Consider the following 21,296-nt stretch of genomic DNA (forward strand, 5'->3'; position numbering starts at 1 on the left):
ATTGTAACAGTATTAGAATTTGTTGCTAATGGCAACTTGTGGGTACGTTTGGACCATTATTATTTCTATGCCAATGTAGCCAATCAGAGGTGCGTTACCTGATACTCATTGTAGCGTCGATATATGAGAAAGGGAATGGACACGAGCGCCGATATTAACCAGATCACCGTAATCACCGCGCTGGTCCGTTGTTTGGTGATCCGCACGTGCAGAGGAAACAGGATTGCAATGAAACGATCACAGGAAATCGCCGACAGCGTCAGAACACTTGAGGTCAGACAGGTCACTGGAAATAGAAAGAAAAAAAAACACATTCCTAAATCAGTCATGCGATACCCACGTTGGGGAAGAAAAAAATCAGCAAACACAAATCCGAAACATTGAAAATAAAATTCAATACGTAAAAACAAATAAAATTTAATAAACACAAATGAAGAAGAAAATTTAAAATGCAGAAAAACTTAAAATAATGCAAGATTAGTAGAATAAAATAAACAAAATGCGATTATAAATCAGAATTGTATTTTGTGTGTACATATGAGTAATTAATTATATTTCAAATTATATTTTAACATTTGAAAAATAGTTTATATCATTTTTATGTCAGAGATATAAAAATAAAAAATCATCTTTTATTCTCAAGGGGAGTAAGCAAAGCCTTGTAGCTCTGACTAACTTTTGGAAAATGGAAGAACAGACAATGTCCACCCTTAGCTGACCCAGGACTATTATTCATTTTAATTATCACTCACTACTGCCGCCATCTTGTGATCCTTAATCCCAACACTAGCATACATATTATTATTATCGGAAATAGTGTGAATTCTAAGGTTGTTTTTTTTGAGTTGCGGGATTAAAAATCCGAATTTATGGAAGAAAAAGTTGCCTGGGCCAAAGATCTTGTATAACGAACAAACCGACGTATGCAAAATATAAAATAGAATAAAGAGCAAATGAAATACCATAAAAAACATCGTTAATATTATTATATAGACACCCGCACGGAATCATGGACTCATCGTAACAAGTTCTTGAAGGTTATGAAAAGCCTCACCACCTATCATGCCTATCCTTGAAAGCATTCACTGAATTCATTTGTAATGTCCATTGGCTGCTTATTCCATTGAGTAGCTACGCTCTTGAAAAGGACTCTGGCCTCACATGCTTCATGACCATGCTCTTACTTCCAGAGATACCACGGAGTACTCCTTCCCACTTACCATGAGCTACACGATTTCCGCTGTATCCACAGTGTAAGCTCTTCCCTTACTAGTTTTCTGTGTCTCTATCATATCATATCTCTTCTCCTTTTCTCTCCTCTTCTTCATCTATTCATCGTGCTTTGATGACCACCCCTCCTTCCTTCACTCTGTTTATATGTTCAAAATTCCACAGACTGCATGTTATCATTGTTAATCGAGTTTGGATCATTTTGATTGTTTCCTCATCTCCGATTCGAACTTAGATCACGTCGAGTCTTAGGAGAACCCTAAATAACTTCCTTACTCCTTCAAACGTTACCTTCACCAAACGAAGCGTATTTAACGAAAATCATTCAATACACAAACTTCGGTACGCAAGTAGAGCAGCCGATTGAAATAATAATTAAAATTTGATATACAAAATTCAAAACATAATTTATTTATGAAAGCAAGATACACAAGCAAATAAATGAAAAAGTGGACTGAAGTTATTACAATTGTAGCCATGATGAATTCGGCGATGTATTCTTTATAAAACAAAAGTTTGTGTGTGTGTGTGCGCGCGGGGAGGGGGGGTGATGAATGCGAGCATCTGGTTCCTCGATATTTAGGGTACGAAAATGTTGAACTTTCCTGTGATGTTAGTTTGCTGATCTCTCATACGGAGGTGGTAAGACTTTTACTCCAGGAAATTCGAGTTTTCACGTGCGCATCCAGACAAATGGGCCAGAAAACGCGCGCAATTTGCAGACAAAAAAAAAATACCACTAGTGGGAGGGGGAGGACGTCATGAAAGTTATTTAATTTATAACTGAATTGCTTGTTATTAAATATCGATTTGTACTCTGCATAACGATTCGAGGGGTGTTCAATAAAAGACCGAACTTTTTAAATAGGGCTCCAACCAGCACAGAGAGCGCGCTTCGGCTACTGAGCGCACCTAGCGGCAGGTTTTGACAAACAAACTGCCATTTCCCCCGTTCTGCTATGAGCATTAGTCGTCGAGTTACATCCGCTGAAGTGAGCACGTGCACAAGCTGTTTGTCGGATTAGTGACGATGAAAGAGCTTGAAGAACGTGTGTGGGTGTGAAATTTTAAATTGAGACGTGGGTGGGGAAAGAGTCGAAACCAAAAAAAAAAAAGCTCGGATGAGACGGTCAAAGATCAAGGTGACGTTGGTTATGTGCAAGGTGGTAAAACATCAGACATCCGTTGTGCCTCATCCACCCTATTCTCCGGACTTATCCCCAGCAGACTTTTTCCTGTTTCTCAAACTTAAAACCACCTTGAAAGGACGTCGTTTCCAAACCAAAGAGGAGATTCAGGAAAATGCGATAAGAGGACTGCGCCATCACAGAAAGTACGTTCCAGGAAGCATTCCAACAATGGAAGAAACGTTGGGAAAGGTGTATCGCCAGTAGAGGGCGGGGGGGGGATTACTTTGAAGGGTACAGTGTTTAATCCTGCGGAGGTCGCGGCTGATCTGACAGATACCTGCAAACTGTTTAATATAACTATTCTTACACATATTCAGTGTATAGCTTGAAGGTCACGAGTAGCTGTGCATTCATGTTAAGTGATATTCCACACTGTTTTTTGCTGTCAGTTTGGTTTAACATGTTATGTAAAGGTTTGTGATATTTGACAGTAAATTGTATCTGAGAGACACCGCGACCTCCGATGTCAGTATAGTATTGGTTTAGTTTTTTTTCTTTGTTCAATAATTTCTAGATTGTAACTGAAAATAAATAAACCATCGTGTATTATATTTGCAGTGTTTTTTTTTTTAAGTTTTATCGCATTTTAGCACAAACTAGTAACGAATGTATCTCTCAGATACACGCGACCTACTCTGCAATTTTTTCGACCGCGACCTCCGCAGGGTTAAAATGTTATAAAATGAGCAATTGCCGATGAGCACCGAGCCTGTGTAGCTCAGTGGATGTGGCGTTTGCACACCATCGCGCTAGGCCGCACGAAGGAAGTCTTGGTTTCGAGTCTAGTCGGCGACTAGAGGAAATTTTTTCTAAGCCTTTTTTCGACCGGTTCCCGAGTTAGTCGATCTCTGGCACGGGCAAGCAGGTTTTTCCTCCCGGAAACTCGGGTTTTTCGTCCTGTAAACTCAAGAAAATCGACCGTAGAACCCACATTATTTCAGACATTAAATATATTGTGTTAGGGTTAGTCACCACGAGATGGCGGCACATTTGAGCCGTCTCTCTTCACTGCGTACCGCTTAATTAGTGATAGGCTTGGGCCATCTGTCTCTGATTGGATACCAGTGGAGATTGAACTGCCCACTCAGTCTCCAAAAGTTAGATAGGGCTAAATGGCCTCGCCTACTCCCGTATATACGGGAATAAAAAAGGCGTTAGCTGATTTTTTTTTTTTTTTTTTTAAAATGAGCAATAAAGTCTTTATAGCAAAAGTTCGGTCTTTCTTTTTTTTTTTTTTTAATACGCCTTGTATGCTGGTGTTCTAAATTTCTTAATATCAGGTGCCTAATATAGGAAAATCATTTACGATAAAGCTTAAAATACTTTCATATTTCTTAAATAAAATCTTAAATAAAACTAGATTAGTGGTCTTAAATACAGAGATTTGGAAGTGATGAATATTATTTCCATCAAATATTCTTAGGATCGATAAATAAGTAAAAAGAAAGTTTGGAGGAAATGGGAGATCCCTTTAGATTTGTTAAAAGCTCGAGTCATTTGCATATTTAAGAAAGGAGAGTGACATCACCGCGGAAATTATAGAAATATGCTCATTAAACATTTCATTATCGTGAATCAGTGACTTCACATATTGTTTTAGACATGGAAAGGCATGCATAAATAATATTTATGTCTTAAATTATTGAAAACAAAAGACGGGAATTGAATTTGAAGATGATTTTAGCCTTTATAGATGACGAGAAAGTTTTTGATAATATAAACGGAGCAAAATTTGGAGTATAATGAAAAAAGAAGAATATCGATTATATTTCGTAAATACTACACGAAGTTTATATAAAGATACGAAAATAAAGTTAAGCGACTGCTGACAGTTAGAAGGTAGCTGCCAACGAAGAGCTCTTTAAAAGTGTGGTCTAAAGTGCTCCGCATCTCACGCAAAAAATCACAACAACCTGTAACAGTCTTCCTAAACGGAAAAGTACTCGAGGTAGCCAGTAGGCTAAAATACCTGGAGTAACAATAGATGAAAAATTTACCTTCAATAAGCACATCTCGTATGTTGCCGAAAAAAAGCTTACAAATAGTAAACCCTGTAGCAAAATCGAGTGGAATTAGGCCAACGAGCGCTGAAAACAATATACCAGAACTATACTACCATTGATATCTTATGCTGCATCCACTTGGAAAGATGCACTAAAATCTAAGAAAATAAACAACAAAAGTTAAACAGAGTTCAACGCCTTATAGCCGTACGAATAATTAAAGGACAATTCGAAGCGGCTTGAGTTATTGCTGGTCTAACACCGATCTGCTTGAAAATGCAAGAATTCGTGTATTGTAAGAAGGTACTTATAGTTCAGCTCTGAGGACACTCGTTTGAAGCAAAATAAAACCCAGTTAATAAATATTTTACGATTAATTGTTTCGGTGTGCTGTAATACTGTAAGGAAAAAAGGTACTAATTACTTGAACTGTACTGACCTTTCAACTGAAGGTGAGCGACTCGGTCTCAGACGATGGCGGCCGGTTTTTCTTCCCAGAAACGTTGGTTTTTCTTGTTGCGAAACAAGCCAAAAGAACCCCCGTAATTAGCAAAAATGAGCCGTTGCTGTCATGGATTTAGTTTTTTCTTAATTTCAAAGAACAACGACCTCATACTTGAATCTGACTCGAAGTAACTGTAGATCACGTGGTTAAAACTTAAAAATTCGAACGTCGAACAGTTTTGCAATCCTCAGAGGATACATCGCCAGAAGAAGAAAAAAATTACCAGATTGAAAACCGATTAAAAATTGTAGACGGAGTGGAGGGCTAACTGGGGACTGCACGGAGAGTTTGCTGAACATTCGAGAAACGAAAACAACAACAAATTAAGGGGGGGGGGACACGGTGGGAATTAATTTCCAAATTGCAATTTCAATCACCTAATTTTCAGCGCTGTAAATAAATCGCTCTAATCTCTCAGGGAATTAGAAAATGTCCTGGGAGATTAGAGCGAAGTTGGATTTAAGATGAGCACGAGATTCTTCCTGTGATTCCTTCTTTCAACCACTTACCCATACACGGTATTGCTGAGTGTAGGTTCTCCAACCTCTGGCGTGTGGAATAAATATTAAAAGAGGCTAACACAATCCCTCAACTTACTTGTAATCCTCAATCAAATCTCCCATCCGTTTGCTATTAGACGCCCTGTAAATTGCAACAGACTTCGCTGCTGCGTCCAGTGAATCTTTTCTCATTGCTAGAGTGGATTATAAACCAACTCAGTGCTAGACTATTATAAACACGAATTTTAAGCCTGGTTACGTCAAGTTGCGAACAAATATGCAATATTGGCTTGATCAGAGACTTGCTTCATTTAATGAAACATGAAATCTGCTGGGCTTAATTATTCGGGAGTAGCTTAAGCACTACCCCCGAATATGTCTTCATTAATATGGTATGAATCCGGTTCATTCAGTTTATATCCACATATACTACCTGATTACCGAATCACACATACCAGCATTTGTTTAAATTTTAAATACCTTGTTTCCCTGTCGACTCTTCCCATCTTTTAAATCATTTATGAACCCTGGAGTATCCCACTCTGGCATGTATCAACCAAATTTGCTGCCAAATCTCATTGGTTGATTAGCAGTACCTGTTCGGTGCTATTACTCAGGCCGGTTCTTCTGTTTCTGCCAATAAAATAGAGCAGGAAAAGATGGGAAGAAAGAACTATTAGCAACACCAAACTTCAGAGCACCAGTTTTTGTTGCAGTTTTTCTATTTATTCCACACAAAGAGAGTTTGAAGAACCTAAATAACGGCGCTGTGTGTGTGTGAGAGAGAGAGAGAGAGAAAGAGAGAGAATCTGTTGACTTGTTTATTGAACAGCTGAAGGTCGCAGTTTTGATTAAAATGAGCGAGTCGCATCAAGTGAGGTAGCATTCCGATGCTCGTGACGAATCATTAAACAAAAATGTATTGAATAAAATTATTAAACAAAAAAAATAAAACAACATACATTTAATAAACAAAAGTAAACAAAATTTAATAACACAAAATTACGTGATTTTTTTTTTTACTGGTTTGCGATGAAAGTAACCTAACTGATGCTCTAACTGAGGACCTACTTAAAACGAAATACGTATCACGCATGCAAGTAGACTGCACTTTGAACCCCGCAGACTTTATCGGAAACAAGTTTAGATCATAAAACTTCCCTTGAATGTCAACTTAGAGATCATCTTTCACTTGGTGGGCTTTTAACTTACTTCTAGTCATACAAGTCCGTTTCTTTGCCTTATGAAAGAAAAGAAAAACCCAACTAAAGTGGACTGTTATATTCTGAAGTCTTTCTGAGGGGGGAGGATTACTTTTGTCCCCCGAAAACGTCTTAGGTCGTAAAAAAATGCAGAAAGACACACTTAAATAGCACTCAAACATATCATAATTTAAATATGAAGTAATATGGAAGCCAGAATGGCTGAAGATTGAGAGAACCTATTTTTGCTACGTGGTATTCAAATTTTTGCAGTCCTCCTCCCAAACTAGATCACGTCTGCTAGATTTCACCTTCACCGACCTTGAGCTCATTACATCGAGTGATTACCTGCTTCTGATGTCAGCTGTTTTTGGCAACTTACCAGGACTCCACTCGGAAACTGTGTTTTCCATAAAGTTTTGTAACCTTCTCGTACAAAGTTTGTCAACGACTGTTTCCAACACTTCACGCAGATTTATTGATTTCGATTTTTCATTTCGAATCCACTGGAGAGAGAAAAAGGCATTACCATCCACACAATGCTGACACACAACAGAAAACACTAACAGATATCGAGAATGAGTTGACGGATTTACCGCCAGAAAACTCTTAGCATAGAGAAAGTATTAAACAGATTCCGGGAACTAAACTACAAAAATTGTCAGCGGTATGAACACAGATGGAAGTATTCCAGATGGAGGTATTCCTTTCGTATCTTCTTAACTTCTTATTAGTATTCTTTGTTAATTGAATTCGATAATAATTCAACTTTGAAAGCTTCTCTCAAATGGTTCATAGAAATAAATATCGTGCAGTCAAGGACTGATCAGTTTGATAAACTCTTTTGGTAATTGAATTATTCAGCCAAACGTTTGCCAGTCTTACTGTAAATCTTTTCGTATTCTGTTCCTTAAAGATTAACTTATTTACCTTTCCTCGGTGATATTATTCTGTTTCATTTCTCACGAGGAGTGAGTAGAACCTCCCTCTTCATTCATGCACTCGCTGCTTCTGTTTTTGTTTTCCTAAATTGTTCTGTCTATTATCCCTCTACCCCACTGTTTAATATTCTTTCCAGCATCAACTGTAACTATCTTCGTGTGGTCTGTGAGTTGTTTAGCGAACCACCTACTAATTAAATTAACTTCAGCGTCTCACGTTAAACTGTTGGCGCATTTTAAACTTGACTCGCTACGATGACGGGTTCCGTTATTAAATAATGGGTGGGTTCCCTTGTGGAATTCGACTGAAAGCTTTCTCGATAGCAACTGAATTATCGAGTAATGCTGTTTCACGCGCGTGCATATCTGAAATGCAAAGATTATCCACACAGTTTGACATTTATTATTATCCCCCCCCCCGAAACCTTTATACAGCTTTATCTCACCTTTGGCCTCTCGAAATCCTACACTCCCTCTCGCTCTCGTGCAGATTTTCAATTAAATGTTGATAAATATACACGAGCAGTTGATTATTCAAACTGCAGGAGACCAATTCATAACTTTATTGTACAAACACTGCAAACGATAGAAAAGATCAAACCGTACAAATGACTGTAAGAAGATACAAACGACGAGGTGAAACCAAGTTAAGGGAATGCACCGTGTGTGTCAGCAAAGGCCAAAGCAATGCCGCTTACTAAAAATATACAATTTTAAAGATTATTTCAGTGAGATAAGGAATTAAAGATAGTTCGAAGTCGCTACTACTTTATTTCCACGCACATCTCTGAACATAATCTCCGCCATGGGATACGTTTTTGAACCGTTTCGGAAGCATTTTCGCACTTCCTCTGTTTCGATCCGTTTGTCATTTTCAAAGCGAGAATTCCGGCGAAGCCAAGTCGGGGCGGTACTGAAGGATGTCCGCAACTTCAAAACCGATTTCACCAGCAGCCGTTGAGGTCAAGTCTGTAACCATTTCGTTGAATTATACTAATTCAATAGTTTCAGTGGGAGTTGTTTCCGGCTTATTTTAGCCACCCAATTCTTGATTCGTCATTAATGTCAACTCCGCTATCGCTTCGTGCCCAGCGTGTTGTAGTTCTCATTCACACCTACAGTTTCACCTCCGTAAAAAAGGCTTGTAATCGGCGATACGTGTCAGCAGCACACCCATTTTGGTACCTCGAAAATTCGATTACGTGTTCTGTTTTGTACGCTTCGACAAATTTGTGAAAGACTTTCCCACTGTGTACGCAATAACACACACCAAAAACAAGACCAGTCACGAGTCAAGGTCAGTCGCACTTCAAGTGTTGTGAATGCACATACTTGACTTGACCTGTCGTAATAATCTGCATCTAACAGGTTATATCACAGTACACTATGTTAAGCATCCTAAACATGCTGTGCGAACATTTTTATCAACGTTACGAGTATATCTTTTGAACATAAGGAACCGCATTCTTATCTTTCAGAAATGAGATGTGGGAGATCCACTTCAGATTATCGGTAACGTGGAGGGCCAAATATTTTTATTTATTAATTTTTTTCCTTTTTCGCTATTCTACAGATTTGAAGTCAGCATTATACCATTTTAAATAATAGGTGGATTGCAAACTACCTTCTCTGTTAAGACGAAGTCCATAAATTAATTTATGGATTTCATCCCAACGGACTTAATGGATTCAATGTACAGACTGAAATCTAAACATGCTAATTTTAAGACTATTATGGTTCAGCATCTTATTTATTTGTCATGTCTCGACGTTAGTCTTATTACATATTAATGTCGTGTCGTCAGCGAAAAATATTATTTCGCTACATCAGTTGCAACCACACAGATTATTAACATAGATTAAAAACACGACACGTTCACAGGCGTGTACTACATCACATCTCATAAAGTTGCTACTATTAAAGAACCACAGTTGACATGCTGATTTCTATTAATTAAATAGCATTTGAAACCAGAAGTTAGAAACAACGTTACAGGATGTAGAATTTTTAGAAGTCATCATGGAAATCGCCGAATGCCTGTGAGAAATCAAGAAAAACGGACCGTACTATAAATTCTTTTATAAAACTCCAACAGCGTTTTTTCAGTATTGAATCCGGATCTGAACCCGTACAGATTAGGAGGATAATGATAATGTGAAGTCTGAATAACTGTACCATCGAATTTTATTGTTGTTTCTATTATTATTATTATTATTATTATTATTATTATTATTATTACAAATTTGTAATATATATTACAAAGAAAAGATGCCCTATGGAAACAACTTAAGAAGTCGCCGAACAATATCGCTTTAAAAGCCGAATACAAAAGAAAACGGAATCTCCTAACAACACAGATAAGAACGGCAAAAAGAGACCATTACAGCAACAAATTAGCAACAGCTCAGAAAGACATAAAGGAAACCTGGCACCTGATTAATGAAATGCAGGACAATATACACAGAACTACTGCCTCAGAAACAATAAAACACAGCTTTGCCTGCGATCCCAAATCCCTCAAACAGTTGGCAAACAACTTTAATCAACACTTCGCGAACTCTGTCCAAAAGCTACAAGAAACAACCTTTCCTCACACAAACGAACATTCTCCACTAGGTCCACGAGCAACCCAGTCGATGTGGTTTCCCCACAGTAACAAAAGAAGAACTATCACTGGCAATTCAACAAATTAATCCTAACAAAGGACCGGGGATAGACGGAATCAGACCAAAAGACAACAAGAAACACTCAACCGACCTACTTCCAGTTATACAAAAACTATTAAATAAAATCTTCGAAACGGGACACATACCTGAAACACTGAAGACTGCATTAATCACGCCCATACACAAACAGGGAAAAAGAAACATAATAAGTAATTACAGACCCATCGCCACGCTGTCTGTAATCAACCAAATCATGGAGCGCATTGTACATCAGAAACTCTCCACATACGTTGAAAAATTTCAAATCATACCCAAAACACAATATGGCTTTCAAAAAAATAAAGGAACAGCAACACTCCTGGAAGATTTCACAGATCTAATAAACGCTGCATTGGATAAAACAGAATAACATTAGTGGTATTCATTGACCTAACAAAAGCATTTGACACACTAACACATAAAACCTTGTTAACGAAACTTACCCATTGGAGGTCGTCTACTCCAGTGGTTTAAAGCATACACGAAAAACAGAAAGCACATCACACGTATAGGATCAGCATATAGCAAAGAGGTACATGTAACCTGTGGAGTACCGCAAGGAGCTGTCCTATCTCCCATCCTATTTAACATATACACACACGACATAAGCCACCTTCCCTTAAAAAGTAAAATCTTCCAGTACGCAGACGACACGGCCTTAGTATCCATTCACAACAATGCAAATATCGCTTACACAAACATGCAAAACGACATCAAACAAATCACTAACTGGTTAACCGAAAACGGCATATATATAAACCCTGGAAAAACAAAGCTAATGGTATTCAAAAAACCCCCAAACCCTGCCCATAGAAACTAAATATCTCACTATCAAACATTCATCCTCCTATACACAAAGTGCAGAATCTAAAATCACAACCATCACACAGGTGAAAACAACACGCTACCTTGGACTTCACTTCGATGCAGATCAAAGTTGGAATAGCCATACAAACTACCTACATACCAAGCTTAGGATAATAGCAAGCAAACTATACAGATTAAAAGACATTGCCCCAACCCACATAAAAATACTAATCTATAAAGCATTATGTGAAAACATTTTAAGATATGCAATCACATCATACGCATTCTGCGCAGACTACAGACTTAACAGGCTACAATGGTTGCAAAATAAAATGGTAAAACTGATATTCTGGGAACAACCCACTCTTATGCAGGAAGCACGGACAAAACACATAATATTTAAGGTGAAACACTTATGCCACTACACAGTCATGTTAAAACACTACTACAGCCCCACATATAGAGTAACCAGAACAACATATCAAATAACAAGACCACCGTCAACAAATTACATAACATATAAGTACAACAATCACTACGGCAAACCATCCGAAACTTCTACGTACCTGACATGATAAACAAACTGCCGTTCGACAACAGAAACCTAGGAACATACAGAGAGCTGAAACAGGCGCTGTATAAATATTATAGCGAGAATGACAATTAAAGCAATTCCTGTTTCTCTCCCCCCCCACACAAACCTATGACAAACCCCTCTCAAAAAACAATCACACCATGTCTAAATCCAACCCTATTTGCACGAAAAAAAAAAATAAAAAAATAAAAAAAAGTTAAACTAATAGCAGTCGAAGTCTTCCAAGCACGTACCAACAAACAGTAAAATCAACACCTGGCTTGTGACCAGTATAGGAACATAACCATGAAACCACCACCCTCTATCATCTATTATCTTCCTCAGATAAGCTCTGCTAAGCTTTGAGGAAAAAAATTATCAACTTGCAAGTATCTGTTATACACAATTCTAATGTGTTATAAATATTATATATATATAATTACTACCACAACTATGTATGCAATTCATCTGAGACATTAAAAATACTAATAATAATAAATAAATAAATAAATTATTATTATTATGTATATTCTAAATTCAAAAATTCTGTATAATTACACTTTATTGTAAATATTAGAACATGTCTTGTAAATACATAATACAGAGGCAAAAAAAGTATTTTTTAAAAAATTTCTCATTGAAATCCAATGTAGAAAATGTAGCACTTTGTGCTGAATTCTCTAAAATTATAAGTTGCAATGTCACTCGAGATGTTTATTGTAAGTGTAAATATTTTAGCAGATCAATAAAAATATTATCATATCAAAAAAAAAATATTACTGTGGAGTACCGCAAGGAGCTGTCCTATCTTCAATTCTATTTAACATATACACGACATAAGCCAACTCCCCCTAAAAAGTAAAATCTTCCAGTATGCAGACGACATGGCCATAGTATCCATTCACAACAAGGCAAATATCGCTTACACAACTATGCAACACGACATTAATCAAATCACTAACTGGTTAACCGAAAACGGCATATATATAAACCCTGGAAAAACAAAGCTAATGGTATTCAAAAAACCCCCAAACCCTGCCCATAGAAACTAAATTCTCACTATCAAACATTCATCCTCCTATACACAAAGTGCTGAATCTAAAATCACAACCATCACATAGGTGAAAACAACACGCTATCTTGGACTTTACTTTGATGCTGATCAAAGTTGGAATAGCCATACAAACTACCTACATACCAAGCTTAGGATAATAGCAAGCAAACTATACAGATTAAAAGACATTGCCCCAACATAAAAATACTAATCTATAAAGCATTATGTGAAAACATTTTAAGATATGCAATCACATCATACGCATTCTGTGCAGACTACAGACTTAACAGGCTACAATGGTAGCAAGATGAAATGGTAAAACTGATATTCTGGGAACAACCCACTCTTATGCAGGAAGCACGGACAAAACACAAAATATTTAAGGTGAAACACTTATGCCACTACACAGTCATGTTAAAACACTACTACAGCCCCACATATAGAGTAACCAGAACAACATATCAAATAACAAGACCACAGTCAACAAATTACATAACATATAAGTACAACAATCACTACGGCAAAAGCCAACCGAAACTTCTACGTATCTGACATGATAAACAAACTGCCGTTCGACAACAGAAACCTAGGAACATACAGAGAGCTGAAACAGGCACTATATAAAGATTATAGCGAGAATGAAAATTAAAGCAATTCCTGTTTCTCTCTCCCCCCCCATGCGCGCGCGCACGCACGCACACACACACACCTATGACAAAGCCCCTCTCAAAAAACAATCACCACAAGAACACAAAGAAACAAACACACCATGTCTAAATCCAGCCCTATCTGCACACCAAAAAAAAAAAGTTAAACTGTAATAGCAGTTGACGTCTTCCAAGCATGTACCAACAAACAGTAAAATCAACACCTGGCTTGTGACCAGTATAGGAACACAACCATGAAACCACCACCCTCTGTCATCTATTATCTTCCTCAGATAAGCTCTGATAAGCTTCGAGGAAAAAAATTATTAACCTGCAAGTGTCTGTTATCCACAATTGTAATGTGTTATAAATATTATATATATATAATTACTACAGCAACTATGTATGCAATTCATCTGAGACATTAAAAAAAATAATAATAATAAATAAATAAATTATTATTATTATTATTATTATTATTATTATTATTATTATGTATATTCTATATTCAAAAATTCTGTATAATCTTTATTGTCAATATTAGAAGAACATGTGTTGTAAATACATAATACAGAGGCAAAAAGTATTTTAAAAAATTTTAATTGAAATCCAATGTAGAAAATGTAGCACTTTGTGCTGAATTCTGTAAAACTATAAGTTGCAATGTCACTCAAGATGTTTATTGTACGTGTAAATATTTTAACAGATCAATAAAAAAAAATAAAATAAAAATAAAAAAAAATATTATTATTATTATTATTATAAGGACGCTGTGTAGGCATACGAATGCATGCACGGTGATATCGCTGCTCCAGTTTTTTATAGTTTTAAAGTGCTTCCGACTCCTGTTTTAAGTTGAAAGTGTTCCCAAGTAACCCTACTTATCACGCTGAAGACAGTGATATAAAATCCAACGAGATCGGCTAAGAAGAAACCAAATTTTGAAGTAAAGTGAACAGAGAGGAGTGCGGTCAACAACGAGCGAAAAACAAAGGGCGTCGCCATGTTTACAATCACGCTGCAGTTGCTCAAGGGAAGAAAATTGAGTCATGAAGTGTATCAAATGCCTGGAGGAGTTATCGTCCAACGGAAATAATATAACTTGTACGAAATGCAGTAGGATTCTACACTTAAAATGTGCCAGCTTTTCAGAAACAACCGGGCAACATAAATATAAATCCGATGTCACACGCGAGGAATGGAAGTGCGTACTCTGTAGGAAGAACAAAGAAACGCACCGAAAGCAGCCGCCTACGACGCAGCCGATTATACCGGAGGCAAAATCAGACAACGAACTGAACAGACAAAAAAATGCACGTGAGTCCTATAATTTCAACTCTTTAAATATACTAATAGGAAACGGTCTAGAGACCATAAAAGCCAGCTTAATAATTTTGTGCAAAAACTCTTTAATAAACAGAACGAACAAATAATAAAAAAATCCGAATATGAAGATTTGGTAAAACATAATAATTTAGCAGTGATAGAAGTGTTGCAAACGGTAAAAGACATTAAAATCAGCATTAATGTTCAAACTGACAGGCATCACAAATTGATGATAGAGACATCCGAACTCCGTCAAGAACTTTATTCTCTAAAACTACAATACGAACGTTTAAATCAGCAACAACATAAAAAAGATCTTGTCATAAACGGTCTTCCTGAAACTGCATCTACAGAAAACCTCAGGGACGTGGTTTTAAAATTAGGCCATGTAATTGATATAACCCTGCAGCTTAACGACATTCAGACCGTAAATCGTATTCCTAGGAAGAGCAAAAACCAAGGCTTGCCACGGCCTGCACCAGTCATAATTCGTCTTACGAGCAAGTCACAAGAGACAATCTCATAAAAGCCAGCAGGCAGAAAAAACCAGTTGCAAAGGACTTGAGCGCACAGCAAGACAATACACCAATCTTCCTATCCAAATATTTAACATCATTCAACCAGAATCTGCTGTACCAAGCAAGAAAAGCAAAAACAGAAAAAAATTACCACTTTTTGTGGACCAGAGATGCCAAGATATTCATAGGGAAGTCACAAACTTCAAAGCCGATACAAATTAAAAGCTCAGAAGACATAGAAAGGCTGCCACTGTGAAAAAAAAGAAAAGAAAAAAGCTTCCTAATTAGCTCAAAAAGAAGCTCACAATAAAAAAGAATGTGAACCAACAAGACAGATGCAATAACACAGGATATATCGGCAAAGAAAATGTAGTATCATTGCTTAAATTTTATATTATATGTATGCAATTTATCTGAGACAAAATAAAGTATTAACTATTAAAAATATTATTATTATTATTATTATTATTATTATTATTATTCATAAAGAGTAACAACAACATAAATAGTGAAGGCTAATCCCACTCTCTTCATAAAAGCTAAACCAACCTTCGAAGTAGGTGGGATTAACTTGCCTCACTCATCCACACATAATCCTCATAATCGAAGACTACAAATTATGTTAAAAAACAGTCAGTTCGGTGTATAATAATAATGAAGATACAGATATTAAAAAAAGAAAAGTATATGAATTTGTAACCAAAGAATAAAAAATACTTAAAAGAAGTAATGTGCCTTAAACTGCGTACAGAACATTGTACAGAGCACCAAGTGTAATATGCATTAATTGTAAATATGTAACTACTCTGTACGATGAAAATAGAAAAATTGTTATTTTATACATTATGTATGTGCAAACATGCAAAAACAATATCTGTAATAATCATATATGTAATTATATGAGACATAATCCTATTATTATTATTATTATTATTATTATTATTATTATTATTATTATTATTATTATTATTATTATTATTATCCATTATTCAAAAATTCCGTGCAGTCTTCATTGTTAATATTAGAAGAACACGTGTTGTAAATATAGATGCAAAAAAGTATGATTATCAACATTTTAATTGAAATGCAACGTAGAAGCTGAATCACATATGCAGCACTTAGTGCTGAATTTCGTAAAAATTACAAGATGGAATGTCACTAAAGACGATTATTGTAATTGCGTAAAAAAGATTTCAGAAATCAATGTGAATTTTATAATCTTTAAATTTTGTAATTTCTCTAATTTATAATGTAATTATTATATGTATGCAAACAAAATAAAGTGTCAGAAAAGGATTGTTATTATTAATAATATCTCAATCACTTTCAAAAAGACTGTTTCTTATTTTATTTTTGTTATAATCTTTAACTAACTGTAGAAGAACTGAAGCAGCCTGTATAGTGTTCTATTTGCGAAAGAAATCATGTGTAAAAACTTTAAGTTATGTTTATTTACAATTTATAGTTTTGGAGTATTTATGTCATCGCATCCCTTCTTTTTTTATTAAGTCGATTACTCAACTCTTTACTTTATCCTCATTCACTGCACAGAATTATTTATCTACGGAAGCTGACTTGTGCACTTTGCCCTGTCCCTACATTCGAAAAGCAGCTATTGTTGGTAAAGTGATGATTCATTTTGTTAAGTACCGCAATGACGTCATCGTCCAAGAGGCAAACACGCGACTGCTGCAGTAGGTTGGCAATTATTCAGTTTACCAACTTGCATTCTTTATCTTATCACTCATTATAAGCAAGAAATATTCCTTTCATGGAGATTCTCTTCTTTTACCACTACTTATTTTATTATATTTTGATAAATTCTTCCTAAAGTTGATTTTACACCTAATAGATTATCGTAAAATAGTTGATAATTTTTGATATATTTCTCACCTGATTAACTGCACTGTTATCGATATCAGATAAACACACACACACACACACACACACACACACACACACACACACACACACACACACACACACACACACACACACACACACACACACACACACACACACACACACACAGAGAGAGAGAGAGAGAGAGAGAGAGATTTAGTAATACAGAGCTTTTCCACACCATAAAACCAGGGGCGAATGCTGGTCTTGAAATTCACGCTTGCTCTTGTTATCATTCAGGAAGTGAGAGGTGTGATCGAAGTCTGATTAGAAGAATAATGAATTACTGCCCATTTTAAAGTATTTATTTAGAAATTTATGTACATTTAGTCATACAAATACAACATTTATTTTACAAATGATATTCTATCTTTTTCAATTTAGCTACTTGAATACAAATTCTACCCTTCGGTTCTTCTTTATGAACTGGTCAATAACATCGTCATAAAAAGTTGGTTGTAACTTAATTTTCCCAAGCAACACGCACACTTGTAAAGGCTGGCTGAAGTTCACTGGCTAGAGCTACGTTGACTGCGTATGGCCTGTGTTTAAGACGACGCGAAGGGAGCGGAAATGGCTATGCGCGCGCATGAAATCACAGCTCCTACAACCGAGCAAGCCAAGGTAGCTTTGACTAGACGAGCAAGCATCGGCCTTCGATACACAACGCAAAGCTCAATTATTGCCGCGCAAGCTTAAGACGTCTTCTGTCTACAAAACAAAAGCCTAAATGGAATGCTTAAAAATGCATGCATTTATTAACAAATCAATGTTACTTCTTTCTCAAGTGATGAGCTTGCGCAGCAATCATAGCAAGCATGGAGAATTCGCCCATGCTTGCTATGGGCGAATGTCCCACAGGAAAAATCCGGTGGGATCAAGTCAGAGGATCTGTTGGAGGGGACGCAATCGATCTGCCTCGCCCGTAAAACTTTGTACTGAACAAGATGCATTAACCTTCGGGCTATCTCTTATCGGACTCGACATAAGCGCGTGCCTTTTCAGTGTACATTGTGTGCGATCACCTATTCTATGCGATGGATCGCGCACGTATCCTTAATCACCACTTTATGATGAACTATTTCATTCGCATCTATTAATTTTAAGAATGTCACGTGCAGAAGAAGCTCCGTTTAACCTGGTCGCCATTTGGTGATGTGTTGCAATGTACGGCTTCAACGCTAACTTCTTTCTCACTGTCAGATTGACTCATTTCGGAAACTCACGGCCGACACGTACCCATGCGTTGGTTTCTGCGGATTCTGAAACGAGGATGGGCAGCTTATTCCACTGGTAAATGGTCTTCTTCTTCAATGAATGGATATCTTTCTTATGATTTGATTGATTTCATCTTATCAAACGAAAGAACATTGCATTAGCGCGCCCTCTGTTGGACATATTCCAGCAAGTACGTGTAACCACGTCAAAACGTGAGCTCCACCTTGGGAATATGAATCTTGTTTTAGTGTTCTGTCATCACCTTTAACACCAAAATATAAGTTATTCTTGGAATAACCTTATATTTGTTAATATAAGGTTATAAGAATAACCTTATATAAGATATTCTTGGAATAACCTTATATTTGGGTCCATCCCTCACCAAGAATGATAAGTATTTTTCTAAGGAAGTTTGCAAGTCAAGAACAACAAACCTTTTTGCTCTCATCTCCAATTGGTCACCACATCTCTTGAAGTATGAAACGGACTACCATAATCCGTTGATCTAAACAGAATGAAATAGTCCGTTTCGTATTCTGTTGATATCAAACTGTCATTAATGCTGCTGATATGCAGTATTTGCAGATGTTGAATAGGCTGGAACTGTGCGCATGGGAAAATGGAAGTCACTTCAATGTTAGTAAATGTAAAGTCATGCACTTTGATATGATTAGGTATCCAATGTCATATGGTATTGGTTGGATTATGCTAGAAGAAACTGATGAGGCTAAGAGGATCTTGGAGTGTTAGTAGACAACAAATTAAAGTTCAGGAGCCAAGTGTCAAAGATTGCAACTGCAACTCAAAAGATAATGGCAATGCTGAAACGAACGTTCAGATGTAAAGATAAGGATGTTATTTTGCCTCTTTACAAGGCCTTGATAAGACCTCACTTGGACTATTGTGCGCAGGTCTGGTCTCCTAGTTTCCGTTGTGGTTCTGATATATTGGAGAGAGTACAAAGGAGGGTGTCAAAAATGATATTAGGGTTGTGGAATACTAAATGAAAACAGATTAAGAATTTGTAGACTGCAGACACTAACAAACAGGAGAAAGAGGGGTGATATGATTGAGACTTACAAACTTCTGAAAGGGTCATACAGGATTTCAATTGATGGGATTTTTCAATTTATGGACGGTAGGGAAAGGACGAGAGGGCATCCTTGGAAGCTAAAAATGAATGCGCTAAGAAGGGGTGCGGGCTAGATTTTAATCTCATAGGGTGGTGTGATTGGAATGGATTGCCATTGGATGTTGTGAGTGCAAGCAGCGCGAATGAATCCAAGAATAAGTACGATAGCTGGTGTGTGTAGTATGTGGCCTCCCTCGATGAGTCTCTGACTCCCTGGAGGTCTCTGTTAATAATAATAATAATAATAATAATAATAATAATAATAATAATAATAATAATAATAATAATAATAATAATATCAAGAGTATTATACAGAATGTTAATATCAGAGTATTTATTTATCAGGAAACTACACAAGCGACCCATAACATATTGATATTAATCAACACAAGAAGATCCGGGATGATTACAATTTGAGTTCTAGGATTGTTCTTTTTATGCCAATCGTCTCCGCGCTGTGCAAACAAAAAAAGTTACGAAGTGTAACACGAAATCAGATGAGAATATATTTATTTAATAAATTCTCCCGCAAACAAGGCTTCCAAAAGGAGTCTGTACCTGCAGGTTTATTACCGTAGCTGTTCATTGCTCGCGCAGGTAATCATGACCACAACGTATACCATTTCCTCGGCTGTAAAAGGAATTCCAGTTCTTTATTTTATTTTTTCGCCTGTTAAGCAGCCCTGGCGTTTCATTCCGAAACGCTAATAGTGTCGATGTACCCATCTGAGCACCGAATTTCCAGAAATGAATCGAGGCAGTGAAACTGGTAAATTCAGCGCGCCTCATTACCTGCATGAGTTGCTGGCGACGAGGGAAACACAAGAAAAATGCCAATAAAATGAACCCCATTTCAGAATGTACGTTCGCAGATGCGATCGACACGTTTGTTGCTACATGAATCGGCACAAATGAAAGAAGTACCAAACGCGTATCAGCACCAAACACGCTACCAAAAGAGTCAATAACAGCAGATTTTTATGAACTTTTCTACAGCGGGTGAGTGGCTGGCAGCATTACACCTTGTTCGTACGCATTCACCGTGGCTAAAAAACTGATAGCAGAGTTGTAATACTTCTTGATGTTTCCACTGCCTCGGCGCTACCTTTTTTGTCCCAGATGCAGAGGACACGAATCCTGCTACGTTAATTACGTTAGGGTTAATTCAGTCAACTACACTGATTGATTTTAATTGCTGTCGAGTACATTATTGACATTTAAACGACGTATCATACCGATGCTAACAGAGATGCGCAGTGTTTGAAAAATGAGTTCGATCTTGCTTTTCATATCAATGAAATTTGCGATTTTAATCCAATTTTTGCACATTCTTTTGCATGCATATTTTCAACAGCAGTACACTAATAATAATAACACTTGAATAATTTATTTTTTTCTTTACCGGAGGAATAATTCTCTACCTTTCTTGTTTTGCCACGCGGTTATGAATACCGTATTTCGATAAGTTCCACAATGGCATACGAACGGAATCGGTATTATTTCAACAATATGAAAATGAGCGCCCTCTCAGAAATGAATCCCAAATAACCGCTAAATACTGAATTAATAATAACGCGATGGAATTACACTGCGTTTCGGCTACTGTTTATATCTTTACTAGAACTTCGAAGAAGAAATTACAAGCAGTTCCCATGCAAGTACAAAAACAGCCGTAAAAGTTCAAATGAATTTAGCAGTAAACCACGAAGTTCGTCTGTCGTGACCTTGTTCAAGGACACGGCAAAAAAAGGATGCAGTAAAGAAGGGATATGAAGACAAATTACCATCCATTATTCATGTTATTTCCTCATTGCAGAATAAAATACGTGTATTAAATGATTT

At 36.7% G+C, this 21,296-nt stretch overlaps 1 protein-coding gene across 2 annotated transcripts in view; it reads right to left on the reverse strand.

Annotated features, from left to right (window-relative positions):
• LOC150099140 (QRFP-like peptide receptor) overlaps positions 1-21,296 on the reverse strand; it is a 109,207-nt gene that overhangs the window by 31,806 nt on the left and 56,105 nt on the right. For both annotated transcript variants that reach the window (XM_090403761.1, XM_090403762.1), the window contains exon 2: positions 99-286. In XM_090403761.1, the coding sequence (XP_090259887.1) occupies positions 99-286 (188 nt within the window). The remainder of the gene's footprint in view (positions 1-98; positions 287-21,296) is intronic.

This window comes from Typopeltis vanoorti, chromosome 14 (assembly GCF_054136105.1).
Source record: "Typopeltis vanoorti isolate ZY-2024b chromosome 14, IOZ_Tvanoo_1.0, whole genome shotgun sequence".
In the NCBI taxonomy this organism is placed as follows: Eukaryota; Metazoa; Arthropoda; class Arachnida; order Uropygi; family Thelyphonidae; genus Typopeltis; species Typopeltis vanoorti.